At 38.7% G+C, this 17,344-nt stretch overlaps 2 protein-coding genes and 1 long non-coding RNA gene across 3 annotated transcripts; 1 reads left to right on the plus strand and 2 right to left on the minus strand.

Moving 5' to 3' along the window:
• Window positions 1-5: 5 nt before the first annotated feature.
• Window positions 6-5,683, minus strand: LOC129407468 (uncharacterized). Its single transcript, XR_008631557.1, has 5 exons — window positions 5,571-5,683; window positions 3,670-3,777; window positions 3,079-3,144; window positions 1,873-1,968; window positions 6-744 (listed from the first exon to the last, which is right to left on the minus strand). It is a non-coding gene; the product is annotated as an uncharacterized LOC129407468 (long non-coding RNA).
• Window positions 5,684-5,695: 12 nt separating this feature from the next.
• On the plus strand, window positions 5,696-7,927 carry rfc3 (replication factor C (activator 1) 3). The gene is made up of 9 exons (XM_020923037.2): window positions 5,696-5,900; window positions 5,995-6,132; window positions 6,230-6,297; window positions 6,369-6,466; window positions 6,556-6,737; window positions 6,815-6,951; window positions 7,042-7,140; window positions 7,455-7,524; window positions 7,608-7,927. Exons 1-9 carry the CDS (start codon window positions 5,814-5,816, stop codon window positions 7,797-7,799), a joined length of 1,071 nt encoding a protein of 356 aa, XP_020778696.2. The 5' UTR covers window positions 5,696-5,813; the 3' UTR covers window positions 7,800-7,927.
• Window positions 7,928-8,148: 221 nt separating this feature from the next.
• kl (klotho) lies at window positions 8,149-16,305 on the minus strand. The gene is made up of 13 exons (XM_055148454.1): window positions 15,499-16,305; window positions 13,709-14,139; window positions 13,065-13,144; window positions 12,756-12,918; window positions 12,582-12,687; window positions 12,008-12,157; window positions 11,316-11,551; window positions 10,530-10,725; window positions 10,105-10,283; window positions 9,559-9,663; window positions 9,369-9,474; window positions 9,176-9,302; window positions 8,149-8,590 (listed from the first exon to the last, which is right to left on the minus strand). The coding sequence occupies exons 1-13, from the start codon at window positions 16,216-16,218 to the stop codon at window positions 8,256-8,258; spliced, it is 2,934 nt and encodes a 977-aa protein (XP_055004429.1). The 5' UTR covers window positions 16,219-16,305; the 3' UTR covers window positions 8,149-8,255.
• Between the last annotated feature and the right edge of the window lie 1,039 nt (window positions 16,306-17,344).

A 17,344-nucleotide genomic window follows, 5' to 3' on the forward strand; every position in this document is an offset into this window, starting at 1 on the left:
GAAGATAGCTTGATTTTCAGGGCTGTGATCAAAATCAGAAAACACAATAGCGCTTGGTTTGTGTTTTACTATCCTTAGCAGATCATGTGGGTAGGTCCTCACTGGTTGAATCTGGTGATGTTACGCAGTCTGTATCTCTGACATCAAGATAATTATGAGAGAATTTGTCGCTGTTTAGAGGTGAATTTGGAACATTAAAGTTAGTAGCTAAATAGAACTCTTTTAATAGAGTATCTTCATTGTCTTCAGTTGGTGATGCCTCTATATTAGTTACAAAGGAATCCTTCAAATTCCCATAATTTTGCATTTTGTTCATCTTACTTAACTCAGAAGAAGAAGGGCCATCTATGTTTTTGCTCTATCCCACTGAGAGAATTGCTGTCCGGTGAATCGGGGGCACATTTCAGCATAGGGACAGGCTCAGACATGGTGTTGCAGTTATTAGAGGCTTGGGCAAGAGCCAGAACTTGACCTTGTAGTTTTACTGGAGGGAGAGCGAGCGCCTCAGGGTACTCGGGCCTGTTGAACCGCTGCTCAATAAGCAGAGCTACCATTGGGCCTTCATGCATCACTAATCGTCTGCATCTGACAAGACTTTGATGGCAATTTGATCTATAGGCCCTGTTAACTGAGCCTGATGATCTGTCAGAGGGGGGTTAAGCTGCTAAAACACAGCAATTAGTTTATCACACTTATTCAAGAGCCAGATGTGAATATTTTTACAAGTTGTCTCTCAAAGTTGAGCTGTAAAGAGAGAAAAAAAAAACATATTTGCAAAATGGGTGACAAAGAATTTTTGATATACTTCGCAAAACCTAAATAGCTAAAGTGCATACAATAAATTATTCTTCCATATAGCTGGAGGAGTAATTTAGTTATATATTAGTTATTATAGTTCATTCCAAGCTGAATTTAAATTCAGGAGATGGGTCATCTGCCCCTGACTGGCCCCTCTGGAAATGACGAATGGGTCAAATATGAAAGATAAATTTCCCTAAGGGGACCATAAATTATTATTATTATTTCTTAATCTAAATGCCTTATTCTAGTCCTAAAAAGATGAAAAAAAAAGACTACATGTTTCTCTTATTTCAATGAGGTATGTGAGATGATTCATAGTGGTATCCATAAACATAGCAGTGGTGTACAGTCAATACAGATGGAGATAACAATGCCTAGACAAGTTTATCTGTCCATTTCATCACAAAAGCACAATCCTGGTCCTTACCTCACACCTACAGGCAGGGGATTTGAAGGCTAATGTAAGCTACCAGAGCAAACAAATAACTGCAAACATATATATATATATATATATATATACAAAAGGCTAACTCCAGCAGTAGTAATTGAGTTGTAGAAGTAACTCTGAGGACAATGGAAAATGTGTCTGAGCTATAGTAAGTTATTGCTCCCAAAGAGGTTGACAGCTCCCTGCAGCTTGAAGGAGTTTGTCTGACAAATGTCTGCTTAAAACACAGTGTTTTTTCCTGGTGAGTATTTTTGGCCTACACACCCTTTCCTTGCCTAACATGTTTATTGCTTTGTAACACCAGTCAACCTAGAAGAAAAAAGATCAGAAACCTTTAAATGTATATTTTATGTTTAACATCAAATGGATTTTATATGGTGTGTTTAAGCAGCAATTTCCTTCTCTTCTTCTTCTTAAAGGACTCACCACTATCATTATAATGGATTAGGATAAGGGACCCTTATATACCTAAAATAATACTTTTGAATATGTGCTTTAGAATGACACATTGTCCACATAACTGACACAGTAAAAGAATAACATAAGTAAATGTATATATAATCCCAAACAGGGACTGTATTGGCAGATAACTATACTACAAAATATAGTTTACCGGTACATACCTTTGCTGTCATCCAAAACACATCACCTAGAGGTGGTTGTCTTTTGATCCAGGGAAAGCGTCTCATTGATGTGTAGTACAAATCCACCGAGTTTACCTTGAAAAGATATGAACGAGCAAAGTAAGGAGGGGAGGAGAGAAGTGCAGAGGAATGCTCTGCCCTCCTACATTACCTCAGCGAGACACAGGCAGGTGTTTGTGTAACCGTGTGTGGTGTGTTGTTTTATGACCAAAGCACATGAATAACCGGGGCAAGGCAGCTGTGTGAAAACTGGGTTAAAAACGGTTTGTACATTTAGCTGTATAGACTTGACTTAAAATGTGAAAAATACGTCTCTTGACTCTTTTTGGTTATTGCTGTATAATTTGGCCTGTGGCTAAAGAATTTTACCTGGGAAGCACATTCCATCATAAACATGAGGTAATGTTTGAATCGTTAACTTCAGTAAATCTCTCAAATTAGGCTATTTTGAGCAACTGCAAAAACTGACTGAGACTTATAAATAAGACTTTTAAACAGCTCTCAGAGGACTGAGGAATTCCTAGAGTTTGTTGGCAAACACTGAATTTCATGTTTCAAAGAGAATGTCATTGGTCAAGAGTAAAGACCTGTTATTTGCACCTTAACCTTGAGAGGGTCCTGCCTGTTAAGGCCTGCTCCTGGAGAGCCACATACAAGCAAAAAAATATGTATGTTTTCAAATACTTTTTATTTCCCACAGGTTTATGCCATTAGGAAACACCAGCATGATTTAAGATTCTTGTGGTGGGGATAATATTGCATTGAGAACCACAAATTGCGCTAAATATATTTAATTGATGCAAGGCTGTGGAATACAACGGATTATTAACCCTTTAAAGCTTTTAAACAGGGTTAATTTTTTATTTAGTTTTGTACTTAAATACTGGTTTTAGAAATGGTTAGATTCTGCTTTGGATCTGGTTCTGATCTGGCTTACAGTTCATTCAGTCAAAGTTTAGGTTTAGTTTTGTTACTGCTTTGGTCCATGTACTGGTTCAAATGTGGTTTGTAACTAATTTTGTTCCAATGTAGAGCAGCATTGTTCTTGATTTACCCTGGTTTAGTCCTATAACTATTTACATGGTTATTCTGTAAAGAACTTGACAACCTTATGGCCCCCACCTGCCTCACATTTTACACCATGCTACAGTATGTTACAGTGATGACAGATGCACATCAATTTACCTCAGACATGCATTTCAATGCAAGCTACGCCGACCTGCAGAGACACGCTCCTCGTACCCAGCATTCCTATCACAGAAATACAGTTACCACAGTGAGGCTTCAGGTGAAATGATAGAGGCCGAGAAGGATAATGTGAACTATGACAGATCACTGATTGTCAGAAGTATCAAAACTCAAGTACTAAAACTGATATGGAAAGTATTGATACTAAAAAGAGAGAGAGAAAAAACACAAAAATAGAAAATTTGACCTTTGCCGAACACTTTAATAACAATCTTGAGCATTATCATTGGAATTATGTTAACATAAAAAGTGCAATTATTTTGTGTTGAAAATATGTTTTTAAAAGGAGCATTTCATAATCACTGTGGTATCAAAAATCAGTAAAGTATCGAGGCTATTCCTTAGTGATAAAATTGAGAAATTTTAATATTGTGACAAAACTATTACACTTATATTAGGACAAATCAAGTGAAATAAGTGAGGAGAGTAGTAGCCTATAATATGGTGTTCAGCCTGATGTGTAGTTAACATATAAGAAGTTTAAAAAGAAAGAAAAAAATGCATATCTATTATTTTTTGTATACATACCTCTGTAGTGTGGACTTTACTATAGTGTCTTGTCCATGCTCAAATGTGCTACAAACACTGGGAGAAGGTTAGCAGTCATTTTCCTTGCTTGTCATCAAGGTTACATTACTGTAAAACATTAGCATTTTACTGATTAATTTAAAAATATTGAATTAAAAACTTGGTTTGACTTATACTGGTAGTAAACACAATTAAATCTTTTGTGGTCGGGTGGCACAAAAATCTCTGATCAACCAAGTTAAAGTAACATAGTTCATTTTCATGTCTTAAACCCTGGTTCGACGTACAATGTAAAATGTCTCTACTTGTCCGATTTGTGCACGTATGAACAATGTTGGGGAGTAACAGATTACATGTACCAGAGTTACGTAATCAGAGTACAAATTATGAGTAACTGTATTCGGTTGAGGCATTCGGAGTGGTAATTGGATTACAGTTACTTTGCTGAAATAAATGGATTACACAGCAGTATTTTCCTGTTTTCACATTTGGGCTATATCCCCCTTTTTTTTCTTTTTTTTTTCCACTAATTCCACATTAAACCAGGCTAAAGTTCTAACCACTAAACCAAAATCTAAACCAGTAGATCTAAACCAGGACTAAACTAAACTAATCAGGATTAAACGACTAAAACCAGGTCTAAACTAGATCTAAACCAGGACTAAACTAGGACTAAAACCAGGTAAAATAGAGCTAAACCAGGACTAAACTAAAACTAGATCTAAACTAGATCTAAACCAGGACTAAACCAGACTAAACCAGGACTCTAAACTAGATCTAGGACTAAACTAGATCTAAACCAGGACTAAACTAAGGACTATCTAAACTAGATCTAAACTAGATCTAAAGGACTAAAGGTCTAAACTAGATCTAAACCAGGACTAAACTAGATCTAGATCTAAACTAGGATCTAAACCAGGACTAAACTAAAAAAGATCTAAACTAGATAAACTACTAGATCTAAACCAGGACTAAACCAGGACTAAACTAGATCTAAACTAGATCTAAACCAGGACTAAACCAGGACTAAACTAAACTAGGTCTAAACTAGATCTAAACTAGATCTAAACCAGGACTAAACCAGGTAAACCAAACTAAGATCTAAACTAGATCTAAACCTAAACCAGGACTAAACCAGCTAAACTAAACTAGATCTAAAACCAGGACTCTAAACCAGGTCTAAACTAGATCTAAACTAGATCTAAACCAGGACTAAACCAGCTAGATCTAAACTAAACTAGATCTAAACCAGGACTAAACCAGCTAGACTAAACTAGACTAAACTAGTCTAAACTAACATCTAAACAGATAAAACCAGGTCTAAACCAGGTAAACTATCTAACCAGGACTAAACCAGATAAACCAGATAAAAACCAACTCTCTAAACTAAACAGATCTAAACCAGGCCTAAACCAAACTAAACCAGGTATAAACCAGGCTAAAGCTAAAAAACTACTAAACTGCCTAAACCAGAACTAAACCAGTACTAAACCATGCTGTGTGGACATGTCTCCTCCTCTTCTATCAATAATATTTTTAATATGGTTCAATAAAGTCTGGAAGTCTGGTGAAGATTTCCTCGTCTTTGCTTCTCTACAGCAAATCAAGTAATCCAAAGTATTCAGATTACGTTACTCACTATAAGTAATTTAATGGATTACGTTACAAACTACATTTTGGTGTATGTAATCTGTAATCTGTAGGGGAATACATTTTAAAAGTAACCTTCCCAACACTGCGTATGAACCAGTCTAAAGTTAGCAAAAGCCTTCACATCTGTAGCAGCTGCACACATGTCAATTAACATAATGCCACACTGTGCAACACTTCTATTTTAGATACAATTTACAACACCGTATATGTCTTAACATACTATGTCTCTGATATATATAAGTGATTACCTTGGCCTTTTCCTTTGTGTCGTCGCTTCATCATCTACAAAGAGCATGAACTTGTGAATGTTTAGTGCCAAAAATAAAGAATAATACAGCAGCGCGGTGATGTAGTTTGACCCAGTGGAGTGTCCGTAGCCCCTGTAGGAGGACCGGCGCGCGCTTCCTGATTGTGAGATTTCGCGGGAGAACTGCGACTGTCAACAACATCCACAACGAAGTGCATTTGCTGTCGAATCTAAAAATCAAAAAATGAGTTTGTGGGTGGATAAATACAGACCCAACTCCCTTGCCAAACTGGACTATCACAAAGAGCAAGCCGCGCAGCTGAAAAACCTGGTAAGAAGAGTTAGCACCCCGTTTAGCATTATTCTCTGCTTATCATAGACACGAATCTATCTACATGGATCTATCTGATATTTGTTTACTTTAGGTCCAATGTGGCGACTTCCCACATTTGTTAGTGTATGGCCCTTCGGGGTCTGGAAAGAAAACCCGCATTATGTGTTTGCTGAAGGAGCTGTATGGAGCTGGAGTGGAGAAATTGCGAATCGAGCATCAAAGTATTGTGGTAAGACAAAAACAAATAATGTACAATACGAAAGATTCTAAGACAGATTTTTAAAAATTCTTTGTGTTAATGTGAATGGCGCTTTTTGTGTCTTTAGGCGCCATCAAAGAAGAAAATTGAAATCAATACTATAGCAAGCAATTATCACTTGGAAGTTAATCCCAGGTAATTGTCAACTTTTATTATAGTCAAGAAAGTACATATGAGTATGAAGTTATTTGTTGTGTTGTCTTTAGTGATGCAGGAAATCAGGACCGTGTGGTCATTCAAGAGCTAATTAAAACAGTAGCTCAATCTCAACAAATCCAGTCAAGCACCCAGAGAGACTTCAAAGGTATGAGGTTTTCTATTATAATGGTAAAGGTGTGTATAATGCAGTTGCTTTTTGCCTAAAATGTATTTGTTTGTCTATTCAAATCTTAGTGGTCCTACTAACTGAGGTGGACAGGCTCACCAAAGATGCTCAGCATGCTTTGCGTCGTACCATGGAGAAATACATGTCCACCTGCCGTCTCATCCTGTGCTGTAATTCCACCTCCAAAGTTATTGGACCAATCAGAAGTCGATGTCTGGCTGTCAGAGTGCCTCTTCCAAGCGCAGAAGAAGTGAGAAAACCATTATCTTATAATATTGTTAGTAAAAACTATTGTTTGTCATTCACTGCTGTTTTCATGTTTTCTAGGTGTGTAGTGTTTTGGCTGCTGTGTGCAAAAAAGAGGGGCTCCTCCTTCCTCCTGAGTTGGCAAAACAAATCTCTGAAAAGTCTGGTCGTAATCTCCGCAAAGCTCTTTTGATGTGTGAAGCCTGCAGAGTACAGCAGTAAGAATGGATCTGCATCTTCTTATTCAATTTATTGTTATTGTATGTGCTGGACAATCTACATTATGACATTTATTATACTGTGTTTAGGTACCCATTCTCAGCAGACCAGGAAGTGCCAGAGACAGACTGGGAGGTTTACCTGAGGGAGACTGCCAATGCAATTGTGAGCCAGCAAAGTCCACAAAGGTAAAATGGACAATCATTACAGTATCTGGATTACAGTAATAGAAGTGAGCGGGGAGTTGGCAGTATTAACAGCAGTGAATATCTTGATCAATAGATATTATGACAATTCACCAGAAAAGTGCTGAACGGGTATTTCAATATAGTACAACCTTGTTCCATTTTGATTTTAATCTGCTCTAATCCTTCTAAAAATCTTAATATTTTTCACATCTTGAAAACTATATTATATTGATGATTGAAAATATTACCCGTCTCTAAGTAGAGCACTTGTGATAATTTTAATTGTTCTCTTGCTTTTTACTTGCTCTTTATAGATTGCTGGAGGTGCGTGCCAGATTATATGAGCTCTTGACTCACTGCATCCCACCTGATGTGATTATGAAGGTTTGTTTTGGTGTTTTTTTTTTGCATTTATGCTTTTGTTTTGTTCACAATTCTATATTCATTCGACAATATTCCTCTCTTAGGGTCTTGTAAATGAACTGCTGAGCAACTGTGATGGTCATCTGAAAACAGAAGTGGCTCATATGGCAGCGCAGTATGAACACAGGCTGCAGCTGGGAAGCAAAGCCATCTTTCACCTTGAGGCTTTCGTTGCCAAGTTTATGGCCATTTACAAGAAATTTATGGAGGATGGACTGGATGCCATGATGTTTTAAAAAGACTTTGCTGTACTTTTGCTTTTTCTAAAAATGACAAAATCCCAACAGCACGAGGAAATTTGGTATTGTGATGCCTTCCTTTATGAATGAACAAATATGTGTAAATGCCTAGTTTAATAAAAAAAAAAAAAGCACACTTAGACTGTGTGTAGGTTATTATAAATACAATACATACTACATTTTGTATATATATATATATATATATATATATATATATATATAATATATAAATATATATATATATATATACATATATATACACACATATATAAAATATATATATATATTATATATATATATAATATATATATATATATAATATATATATATACTTTAAAAACTCCACAATACTTTGACAAATAATTAGTTCAACAAAATAATACAACAAAAGCAGACAGTATAGAGCAGCATAAATAAGTGCTTTGACCAGGATTAGCTAACACCACAACATATTTAGTAGGCTTCTTTGTGTCTCTTAGCAGTGTAGTAAATGATAAGACCAAGTGTTATCAACATTCCCGACCCCACCAGAGTGAGGAACCCCAAAACCGGTCTCTTTGACAGAACCTGGCAGCTCACACAGGGCTGAGGCCCCCCAGCACACTGCTGAGGGTCTGCTCCTTGTATGGGGAAACCGTTGTGTTGAATAATGTTTTGGTAATTGGACAGAGATGCTTTGATGATGACCTCCTCCTGTATGTTGCCGTATAATCCAAACTCAGGGTCCCTTTGGTCGCTCAGGGCATAGGCAAAGTAACCTTTCAAGTTTACTCCATCCAGTGTGTACGCTGTCAAGACAAAAACATACAAATTTCATAGTTTTCGTTGATACATTGTCTTTTATAGCCTGCACATACTAGTACATTTCCAGCAATCCAATAGTTGTACCATATTAGTTACACCTTATTTATGTATCAAAATAAATACATAGCAAATACAAAGCCCAATTCAGTAACAGATTGCAATAATTGGCTTGAGACTTTTTGATGACTTAAATGTGCCATTATTAAAACATTTTGCAGAAACACAGTCAAAATAAAGATTTTGTATGAACCTCCTGATGAATTAAAGACATCTGAGGATGAACCAATTTTTCTAATACAATTTATAGTTTCAACATTTTTTGAGCCTATCCCACCTCAGTGCATACTTAGTCTTGAGTAATCCTTTGCAAACTTAAAACTGAAATAACTGACTGCTTTAGCGGCCTTTCTTGTAAACCTCTGCTTTGCATGAGCCGAGCAATCAGGATCACTGACCCGAATACCTGTCTTATCATTAAGCTCCACGTACAAATCTCAGAATCAAAGCTGGGATCAGATGAGGAAAAGGACAAATATTAATTTAAGGTTAATATATTACTGTGTTTTTACCTTTCAGTGCTTCGTTGATATAGTTGTACAAGTAATAGACTCGTAAACTGTCTTTGAAATGAGCTGGGTCTTCCTGGACACCATTGGCTATTACATAAACAGGCACGTGACTGTAGTGCTCCTTTACCTATAGAACAATGCATGTAAGTTTGCATTATTTTACTGTTAATAAACTAACAAGTAAGTTTCTTACCCAGTTGAGTGCTTTCCTGAGGCCCCATGGCACCACTGGTCTTGGGGACATGATCCAGGTAGTGTCTATCATGTATTGGACTTCTAACATGGCAGAATAAGTGTACCTACAGCAGTATTCCAGAGAAAAACATTTAACTATCACGACAACTAAATAGCAAATAGTAATTTGATAAGAAATAAAATCTTACGAGTCTTCTTTGGCATGAGTAACTAGTTTGGTACTGAAGTGGCTGATTGCAAAAAAGTCATATGTGCCCTTGACTGGCCTTTCATCTTTCTTAAACACAGGAAGGCTTTGGAAAGACACAGTATTTTACACAATGTTAACATGTATGCAAGTATTATATAAACTGTATTTTTTCCATTTCATATAAGTAGCTGGATATCTTTATCTTGCATGTAACTACGTGATTAAACCAGACTGTGATGTTTGCTAGGATAGTACGAAGAGGTAACCTATATTGACAGTGTGAAGGTTCAAGGTTCAAGGTTCCAAGTTCAAGGTTCAAGATTCAAAGCAAAGCATTTCCATAGAGACAAGCAGGTGGCTGACCTTCTACCAAAAACCATTAAATAATGACTGTAGCATACCGTATAAGAAACAGTTTATGAGACAGCAATAAAGCATTGTTATATACTGGTACCTTATTTCAAATGTGAAAGGTACACTTTATAAATATTTCTCAGTGTTGATGGCTCAGGTTTAAACAGTAACCTTACAGTAGAGTTTGTACCTAACTGAATTGAGCTGACGCAGCCAGCTCCTCATCCCCAGAGGATAGTCTCCACTGCCAAAGATCGGCTCTGTGAACCAGCCCACACGGAAGTCCAAAACTCTTTTAGCAGGTTCAACATCCTCACGGCTTAACAAGTAGGCAGGCTCCACCCAGTCCATGTGCAGAGCCAAAGACACCTGAGAATAAGACAGAAATAAAATGTGTTTTAATCTTCTGTAGTTTTGGTTTATTTGACTCCAAGTGAAATACTAGTTAAACATTGGCTGCTTTAACTAAACTTTCAATGAATACAGTTGAAGCTATTAGTGCACAATGATAAAATGCTAGGATAATGCACCTGTAATATAGACTACACTATACTCACTACACTAAATCTCACTAAGTTCACTGGTTTTATGTATAATACTGTCAAACCTCCTCACCTTTCCCCCCTGCAGGTCTCTGAACTCATCGTTGTAGGCATGCCAGGCCAAAGCGTGTGCCTTGAGCATCTGATGGCCCTCCTGGTAGCTCACCATCTCATCGTTGGGCTCATTCAGAGTGATCCACATCTTCACATGGGCCCCCAGCTCTCTGTAACACAGCCTGGCGTACTGAGCGAAGGCCTCAGGGGTCTTACTGAAGTTCAAATATGGAAAAAACCAACAACAATATATTAAACAAAACAGTACACATAAAAAGATTACTCATATTTTGAGTGTTGGAAAGCATCTAAATATTGCAGACAAATTCTTATACAAATGTATGATTAAATGCATTTAGAAAACTTTTTTTTTAACTTTTTTCAAACTACTCTACTAATTAATGCAAAGACTAACATGCCCATGAATTTTAAATGCACATATTAACATGTATTCAAAAACTGCAAAACTCTAAACTGTAATATTCCATTATCATCTTTCATTAATTAATCATTAACCATTAATCTACTACAATATACATGCATGTGTGAAAATTTTCCACACAATAATACATTTTGAAATATTTTCTATATATTAGTATGTATTTGGTTTGATTGTCCATTACAAAGTACATATCTTCTAAAAAATTAAATAAATTGATCAGTATTATACTCTGACACATGGACTCTATTTTAACATTCCGTCTCTATGCCTTTATCTAGTGTTTTTATGTACTCTAGTCTGGTGTATAAGACAAATTCGCCTCATGGTAATAAAGGTTTTCATTCATTAGTTGTGTGCAGTGACCTGTTGAGCCACTTGTTGGCATTATTGAGCGGGGCGGGCAGGCTGCTCCTCTGCCTGGTGTGGTGCCATAGGGTAACCACAGGGGTGACGTTGGCCTGGAGCAACTGGCGGGTGAAGCAGCGGTAGTACCCCAGCAGAGTCTCGTTTGGGTTGGACACATCTCCTGAAGGAACCAGGGCTGACCAGTTCAGGGAGAAGTGGAAATGGGTCACACCAATCTGACGAATCTCTTCCACCTCAAAATGCAGATAAAAGAGGTTACATTTTGTGGTTGCATTATCATAATATTATGAAAGGATGTGTGTAGTATTTTGCAACATTGTGCTTCTATTTTATCGTCATCACATGCATGCCTAATATAGTGGAGTTTTATGCTGTATGCCCCGCCTGCATTAAGGCAGCCAATAATAATTTTGGTAGTCAGTCATTGTCATTTCTAATAATATTTCCAATGCTTAAAATATAAAATCACTTGTTATCGTATCAATCTCCTGAATATGATATGTTGTACATTTTTGTATCTTTTTATGTTGTTTATGTGTTTCAATTTTGGGACTTGCTGAGAAACTGGGCTATATATTAACTTGACTTACCTATTGGGCTGAATAATTTTGGCAATGAATTACATGTCTTTCAGAGCAGGTTTAGATAACATATTTATTTACAGGTGTATGTAACCAGAATCGTTTTACCTGTTGTCTGATGGTAGCATAGTCAGCACAGTGAACAGTTCTTCTGAGAGGCGGAGCACTGAGACCCTCCATTTTGATGAGCTCTCCGTTGTTCGAGATGTTCCACAGATAAACGCTGGGGTCTGCAAACTGACTGGGCACTGTCTCCACCTGCATTTACAGAGAGGGGCAGACCAGGTCTAATTCAGATTCACGACTGTGTGTTCACGACTAAGTCTGCAGAATAGTGCAAATGGGATAAATGAATAGGAACAGCTGGTCATGGCTGGAAGATACTATGACTATGAGGTTAGCAGGTTTATGATTAAAGAGCATTCATGGTCAGGACTGAAGCAAAAGTGGACTTTCGCCTGAAATCTGTACCGTTAGTAAAGGTAGCTCAAACATAATATTTTTTACACTATGTACTACCTAAGCAAAGATTTGGCTTTTGGAGTATCACCAGATGCAGTACTAAGTCTGAATCATTACTTCAATTTTCACAGCCAAAACAAAACAAAACTGCATATTAATTGAAGCTTTTATAGCTGTTTTAGAGACATGCAAAGGTAAACAGATACACATGTGCACAGACCTGGATGGAGTTGGCAGAGACTCCCCAGGCAAAGTCACAGGGGAAGACCCCTTGAACTGGTCTGTTATCTGGAAGCTCCGGGAAACCATTTCTGTGGATCACCGTCCTAAAATAAATGAATAAATAAATAAAATGTCTTTAATAGTATTTGACAGTTGTAGTAGAGTTAAAAACCTATAAAAAGTAGCAGATGTTTTTGGCTCTCTCTTCATGTCTAGAGCGTTGAAGTCGACATAATAAAGCCCCCGTCTGATCCCATACTCCCGATACCATTCAAAACCGTCAATAAGGGACCAGGCAGTGTATCCAATCACATTCACGCCATCAATGACTATAGCTGCAACACAAAGAGGCAGAAAAACATGAATATTTTGATATGTATAAATAATGAAGACATGTTATTACAGACATGAAATTAATAACAATAAAGACTTAAAAAATAAAAATATACATACATAATAAAAGAAAGGAAGTGTTACTAACATTTCAGTGCCTCTGCTATAAACCTCTTGAGGTAGTACATGTGTTTGGGATCTTCAGTCTTGGTGTTGCCGAGGACATACCTTTGTAGAGAAGCAACAGAGACATTTTAAAATCAAAGCAAACACACACAGATGAAAGTTTACTACTCCTTCACCAATATCATACAGTAGTAAATTTTTAAAGTAGGTAATTATTAACAATATTTTGTTGGTTACGGAATTATTCTAATTATAATGTAAAACCATAACTGTATAAAGAAGTGGAGTCATAAAGTTAGCAGTTATAGGAGCAATTTGGAGCCGAGTTCCATATTAGGAATTTATTTATGGACAAAATAGCTAAATAAAAACACCAGAATCTTGTAGAGTGGGTTAATACGAACATGTTAGGACTAAAATGATGAGGCTCACTACAGCAAAATCAGTGGTGCGGGAAGAAGCAATGAGGAGAGGCACTTATACATTTGTTTGGATATGAAGATGCTATTTGAGCAATACTTTTTAATAAACAATGTGTCTTGCCTAAGGACACAGAGGCAAGAGGACTGTATGCAGTGGCTGGAGCTAGGATCAAACCACCCGTTTTTTCATCAGAGCTATTGGTTGATTTACGATTTTAGGTCTAAGATATACAACCCAACATACCAACCGCTCTGCACCACAAATATGGGTGGCTTGTCATACTCTGCATTGACCCAGTACAAAAGCATCCTCAGGTCTAAATCTTCCTGCTGCCCAAATTTGAGGCTGTCATTGATGAGCTGGAAACTCAACGCAGCACCATGAGACAGGGCAAAGAAGTCTGCCGTTCCTTTGATAAAATCCCTCTCCTCCGGTGTAAAGGAGGGCAGTTTGGATCCCAGCCGCTCCTTCATGCATGGGGGATAGTCTCCGTCTGTGAACAAAGGGCGAGCGAACCAGCCCAGAACATGGTCCAGGGAGCACTGGCACTCCCTTTGGCTCTCCTGGCGCGTTCGGATGGGTTTGATCCAGTGAGACGCCAACGCCATGGAAACGCGGCCCTTCTGACGGTGCCGGTAGTGACTGTGATACAGGTGCCAGACAGCAGCATGGGCCTGATAAAATAAACAATGATAAGGAGTTTAAGTCATTATCAAACTTTCACCCCAACAAAGGCTAGAAAATAGTAATGTTATTTTAAATCAGCACTGACTACAAATATATATTACAATGTAGTAATAATCCATCCATCCATTTTCTTCCGTTTATCCAGGGCTTAGTCACGGGGCAGCAGTCTAAGCAAGGACTCCCAGATTTCCTTCACCAAGGGCACTTCCTCCTGCTCCTCTAGAGGGACATTTAGGTGTTCCCAGGCCAGCCGAGAGACATAGTCCCTCCAGTGTGTCCTGGGTCTTCTGATGGAGGCACCCAGGAGGCATCCAGATCAGATGCCTGAGCCACCTCAGCTGGCTCCTCTCAACATGGAGGAGCAGCAGTTCTACTCTGTGCTCCTCCTGTGTGACTGAGCCTCTCACTCTATCTCTCAGGGAGAGCCCAGCCACCCTACGGAGGAAACTCATTTCGACTGCTTGTATCCGCAATCTTGTTCTTTCAGTCATTACCCAAAGCTCATGACCATAGGTGAGGGTAGGAGCATAGACTGACCAGTAAATCATGAGTTTTGCCTTTCGGCTCAGCTCTTTCTTCACCACAACGGTCCAATACAGCAACTGCATCACTGCAGACGCTGCACCGATCCACCTGTCAGTCTCACACTCCATCCTCCCCTCACTCGTGAACAAGACCCTGAAATACTTGAACTCCTCCACTTGAGGCAGGGACTCTTTACCCACCTGGAGAGGGCAAGCCACCTTTTTCCAGTCGAGAACCATGGCCTCGGATTTGGAGGAGCTGATCTTCATCCCAGCCACTTCACACCAGATCCAGTGTTCCGTGGGCGGGACAAAAACCACAGTGCTCCTCCTGGATCTGAAGTTTGACTATCGGTCAGATTCTCCTCTCCACTACACTGGAATAGACCATGATTCCCCTGTAGTTAAAACACGCCTTCTATTCCCCCTTCTTCAATAGAGGGACCACTACCCCGATACACTAATAATATAGGACAATAATATATCTTAAATTGACACATTATTAAAAAGACAGGCACTTTAGAGGGCACAGAACCAGACAACCACAAAAGGTTGTGGCAATACCCACTGAATTAATGAGGCAAAATAGAAAAAAGATACAAAATACCAAAAAATAAATAAATTAATAAATTAATTTTTTTTAATTATAAAAGTCACCAAAGTCTTGTAAATTGCCTGGTAAACCCACTTTCTTCCAGTTTCTCCATGTAGCCTATTCCATACAGAGAAAGTCAAGAAAACATTTTTTGCTGGACTTTACATTCAAATAGCCTATACTTCATACATGTGCTTAAAATATTATTATTGTTATTGTTTTGTCACCTTCAGCAGGATGTGCCCCACTCTGAACGGGAGGTCCGGGTCGTTCTTGATCCCGGGCGCCACCACCCCGGTCCCGTACCCGTGCTGGGCCACCACGAACGGGTTATCGATGGTGATCCAGTACTTCACATCATCCCCAAACGTGTGGAAACAGAAATCTGCGTAATCCTTAAAAATGTCCACTAACTGCGGGTTGGTCCATCCTCCAAGACTTTGCTGCAGGTGCTCAGGCAAGTCCCAGTGATAGAGCGTCACCACGGGCTGTACGCGGATCTCCTTTAACTTCTTTATGAGAGTCCGGTAATAGTTGGTGCCGATTTCGTTGTAGCTGCCCCGTGTCCCGTTAGGAAAAATGCGCGCCCAGGAGAGGGAGAAACGGTAGTGCGTGACCCCCAGTTGTTTTATGGCCCGGATGTCTGCGTGCACGTTGTGATAACTGTCACTGCCCACGTCGCCCATCGTCAACCTGTTCCCACCGCGCGTAAAAGTGTCCCAAATGGAGAGCCCCTTGCCGTCCTTCTCAAATGCTCCCTCGACTTGGTACGCCGCCGTGCCAACTGCCCACATGAAACCCTCGGGGAAGGTATCGTAAAGAAAGGCCTGGTCCCCCGGGTACGGCAGCTTACTGAACCGTCTCCACGTCTTCAGACCGGAGTTGGGTTTTGCGGTGACACTAGTGGTAACGCTGGCTACAACGCAAATGAGCAATAACGCGCCCATTGTGGTTTGTTCTATGGTTTCATGTCTGAGTGAGGAGTTGTCTGTCCAGTCGCCTGTCCATATTGTGTCCACTGGTGAGGGGAGCCAGCTGAGGACCTCTACAGATTGTTAATGATTAGCCGCGGAGCACCTGACGCACCGTGGTCTCCAGGCTAAGGTCCCGACAGAGATCAATCAGTCACTGCATGTGCACGAGCCAAGGGGTCAGTGACACAGGGGCAACAGAGCAACACGGTCGTTTATAAACAAAATGTGGGAATGTGAGTACCGTAAGTGGTCGACTTGTCCAAATTCAATTATTTTTATTGTAAATTGTGAGGTAAAACATTTAAAACTTTCTTGACATTTAGATTTTTTCCTACCCATTTTATTATTAGTTGGTTGCACAAACTTGACCATGCAATATTAATAACACCAACTTTGTAGCCTTTTTTATTAGTTACCATCTAAATATAGTGTGATTTAACTTTAATGGGACCTAGAAAACAACCTAATATAATTGGCTAGTGGAGCTTATACAATGTGTGGAGCACTGATTCTCCTCAGAGTGTGGGGACTATACTGCCTGGCTCAAACCCAAACCCAATTAGGACTCACATAAATTGCCCAATCACTGCCCATGCTCATAAATATGGGGCCCACAGTGTATAGTGTATAGTGTACGTCACATTTTAACTTCTATTTATTTTATGTTGAACCAAATATTTTAAGATGATCAATTATCAATGTCATTTTAAATAATCAATAAAATATTTAAATGGAAATTGTGATATATTCCTTTGAAGTCAGCAACTCTCATTGACTCATTGACATTGACATTGAAAAGTTACTAGTATATACAGGTCATGGAATAAGAACATGTGTCATTACCAGTGTTGGGGAGTAACAGATTACATGAACCGGAGTTACGTAATCAGAGTACAAATTATGAGTAACTGTATTCAGTTACAGTTACTGTTTCAGTGAGTCGTAATTGGATTACAGTTACTTTGTTGAAATAAATGGATTACACGGTGGTATTTTCCTGTTTTCACATTTTGGGCTATATCCCGTTTTTTTTTTTTTTTTGGTAATTCCACTCATTGCCGGAAAATAAACCAGGTCTAAACCAGGAATAAACCAAGTC

Source organism: Boleophthalmus pectinirostris, unplaced genomic scaffold (genome assembly GCF_026225935.1).
Source record: "Boleophthalmus pectinirostris isolate CB_2022bp ecotype Guang Dong unplaced genomic scaffold, ASM2622593v1 HiC_scaffold_12, whole genome shotgun sequence".
Classification (NCBI taxonomy): domain Eukaryota; kingdom Metazoa; phylum Chordata; class Actinopteri; order Gobiiformes; family Gobiidae; genus Boleophthalmus; species Boleophthalmus pectinirostris.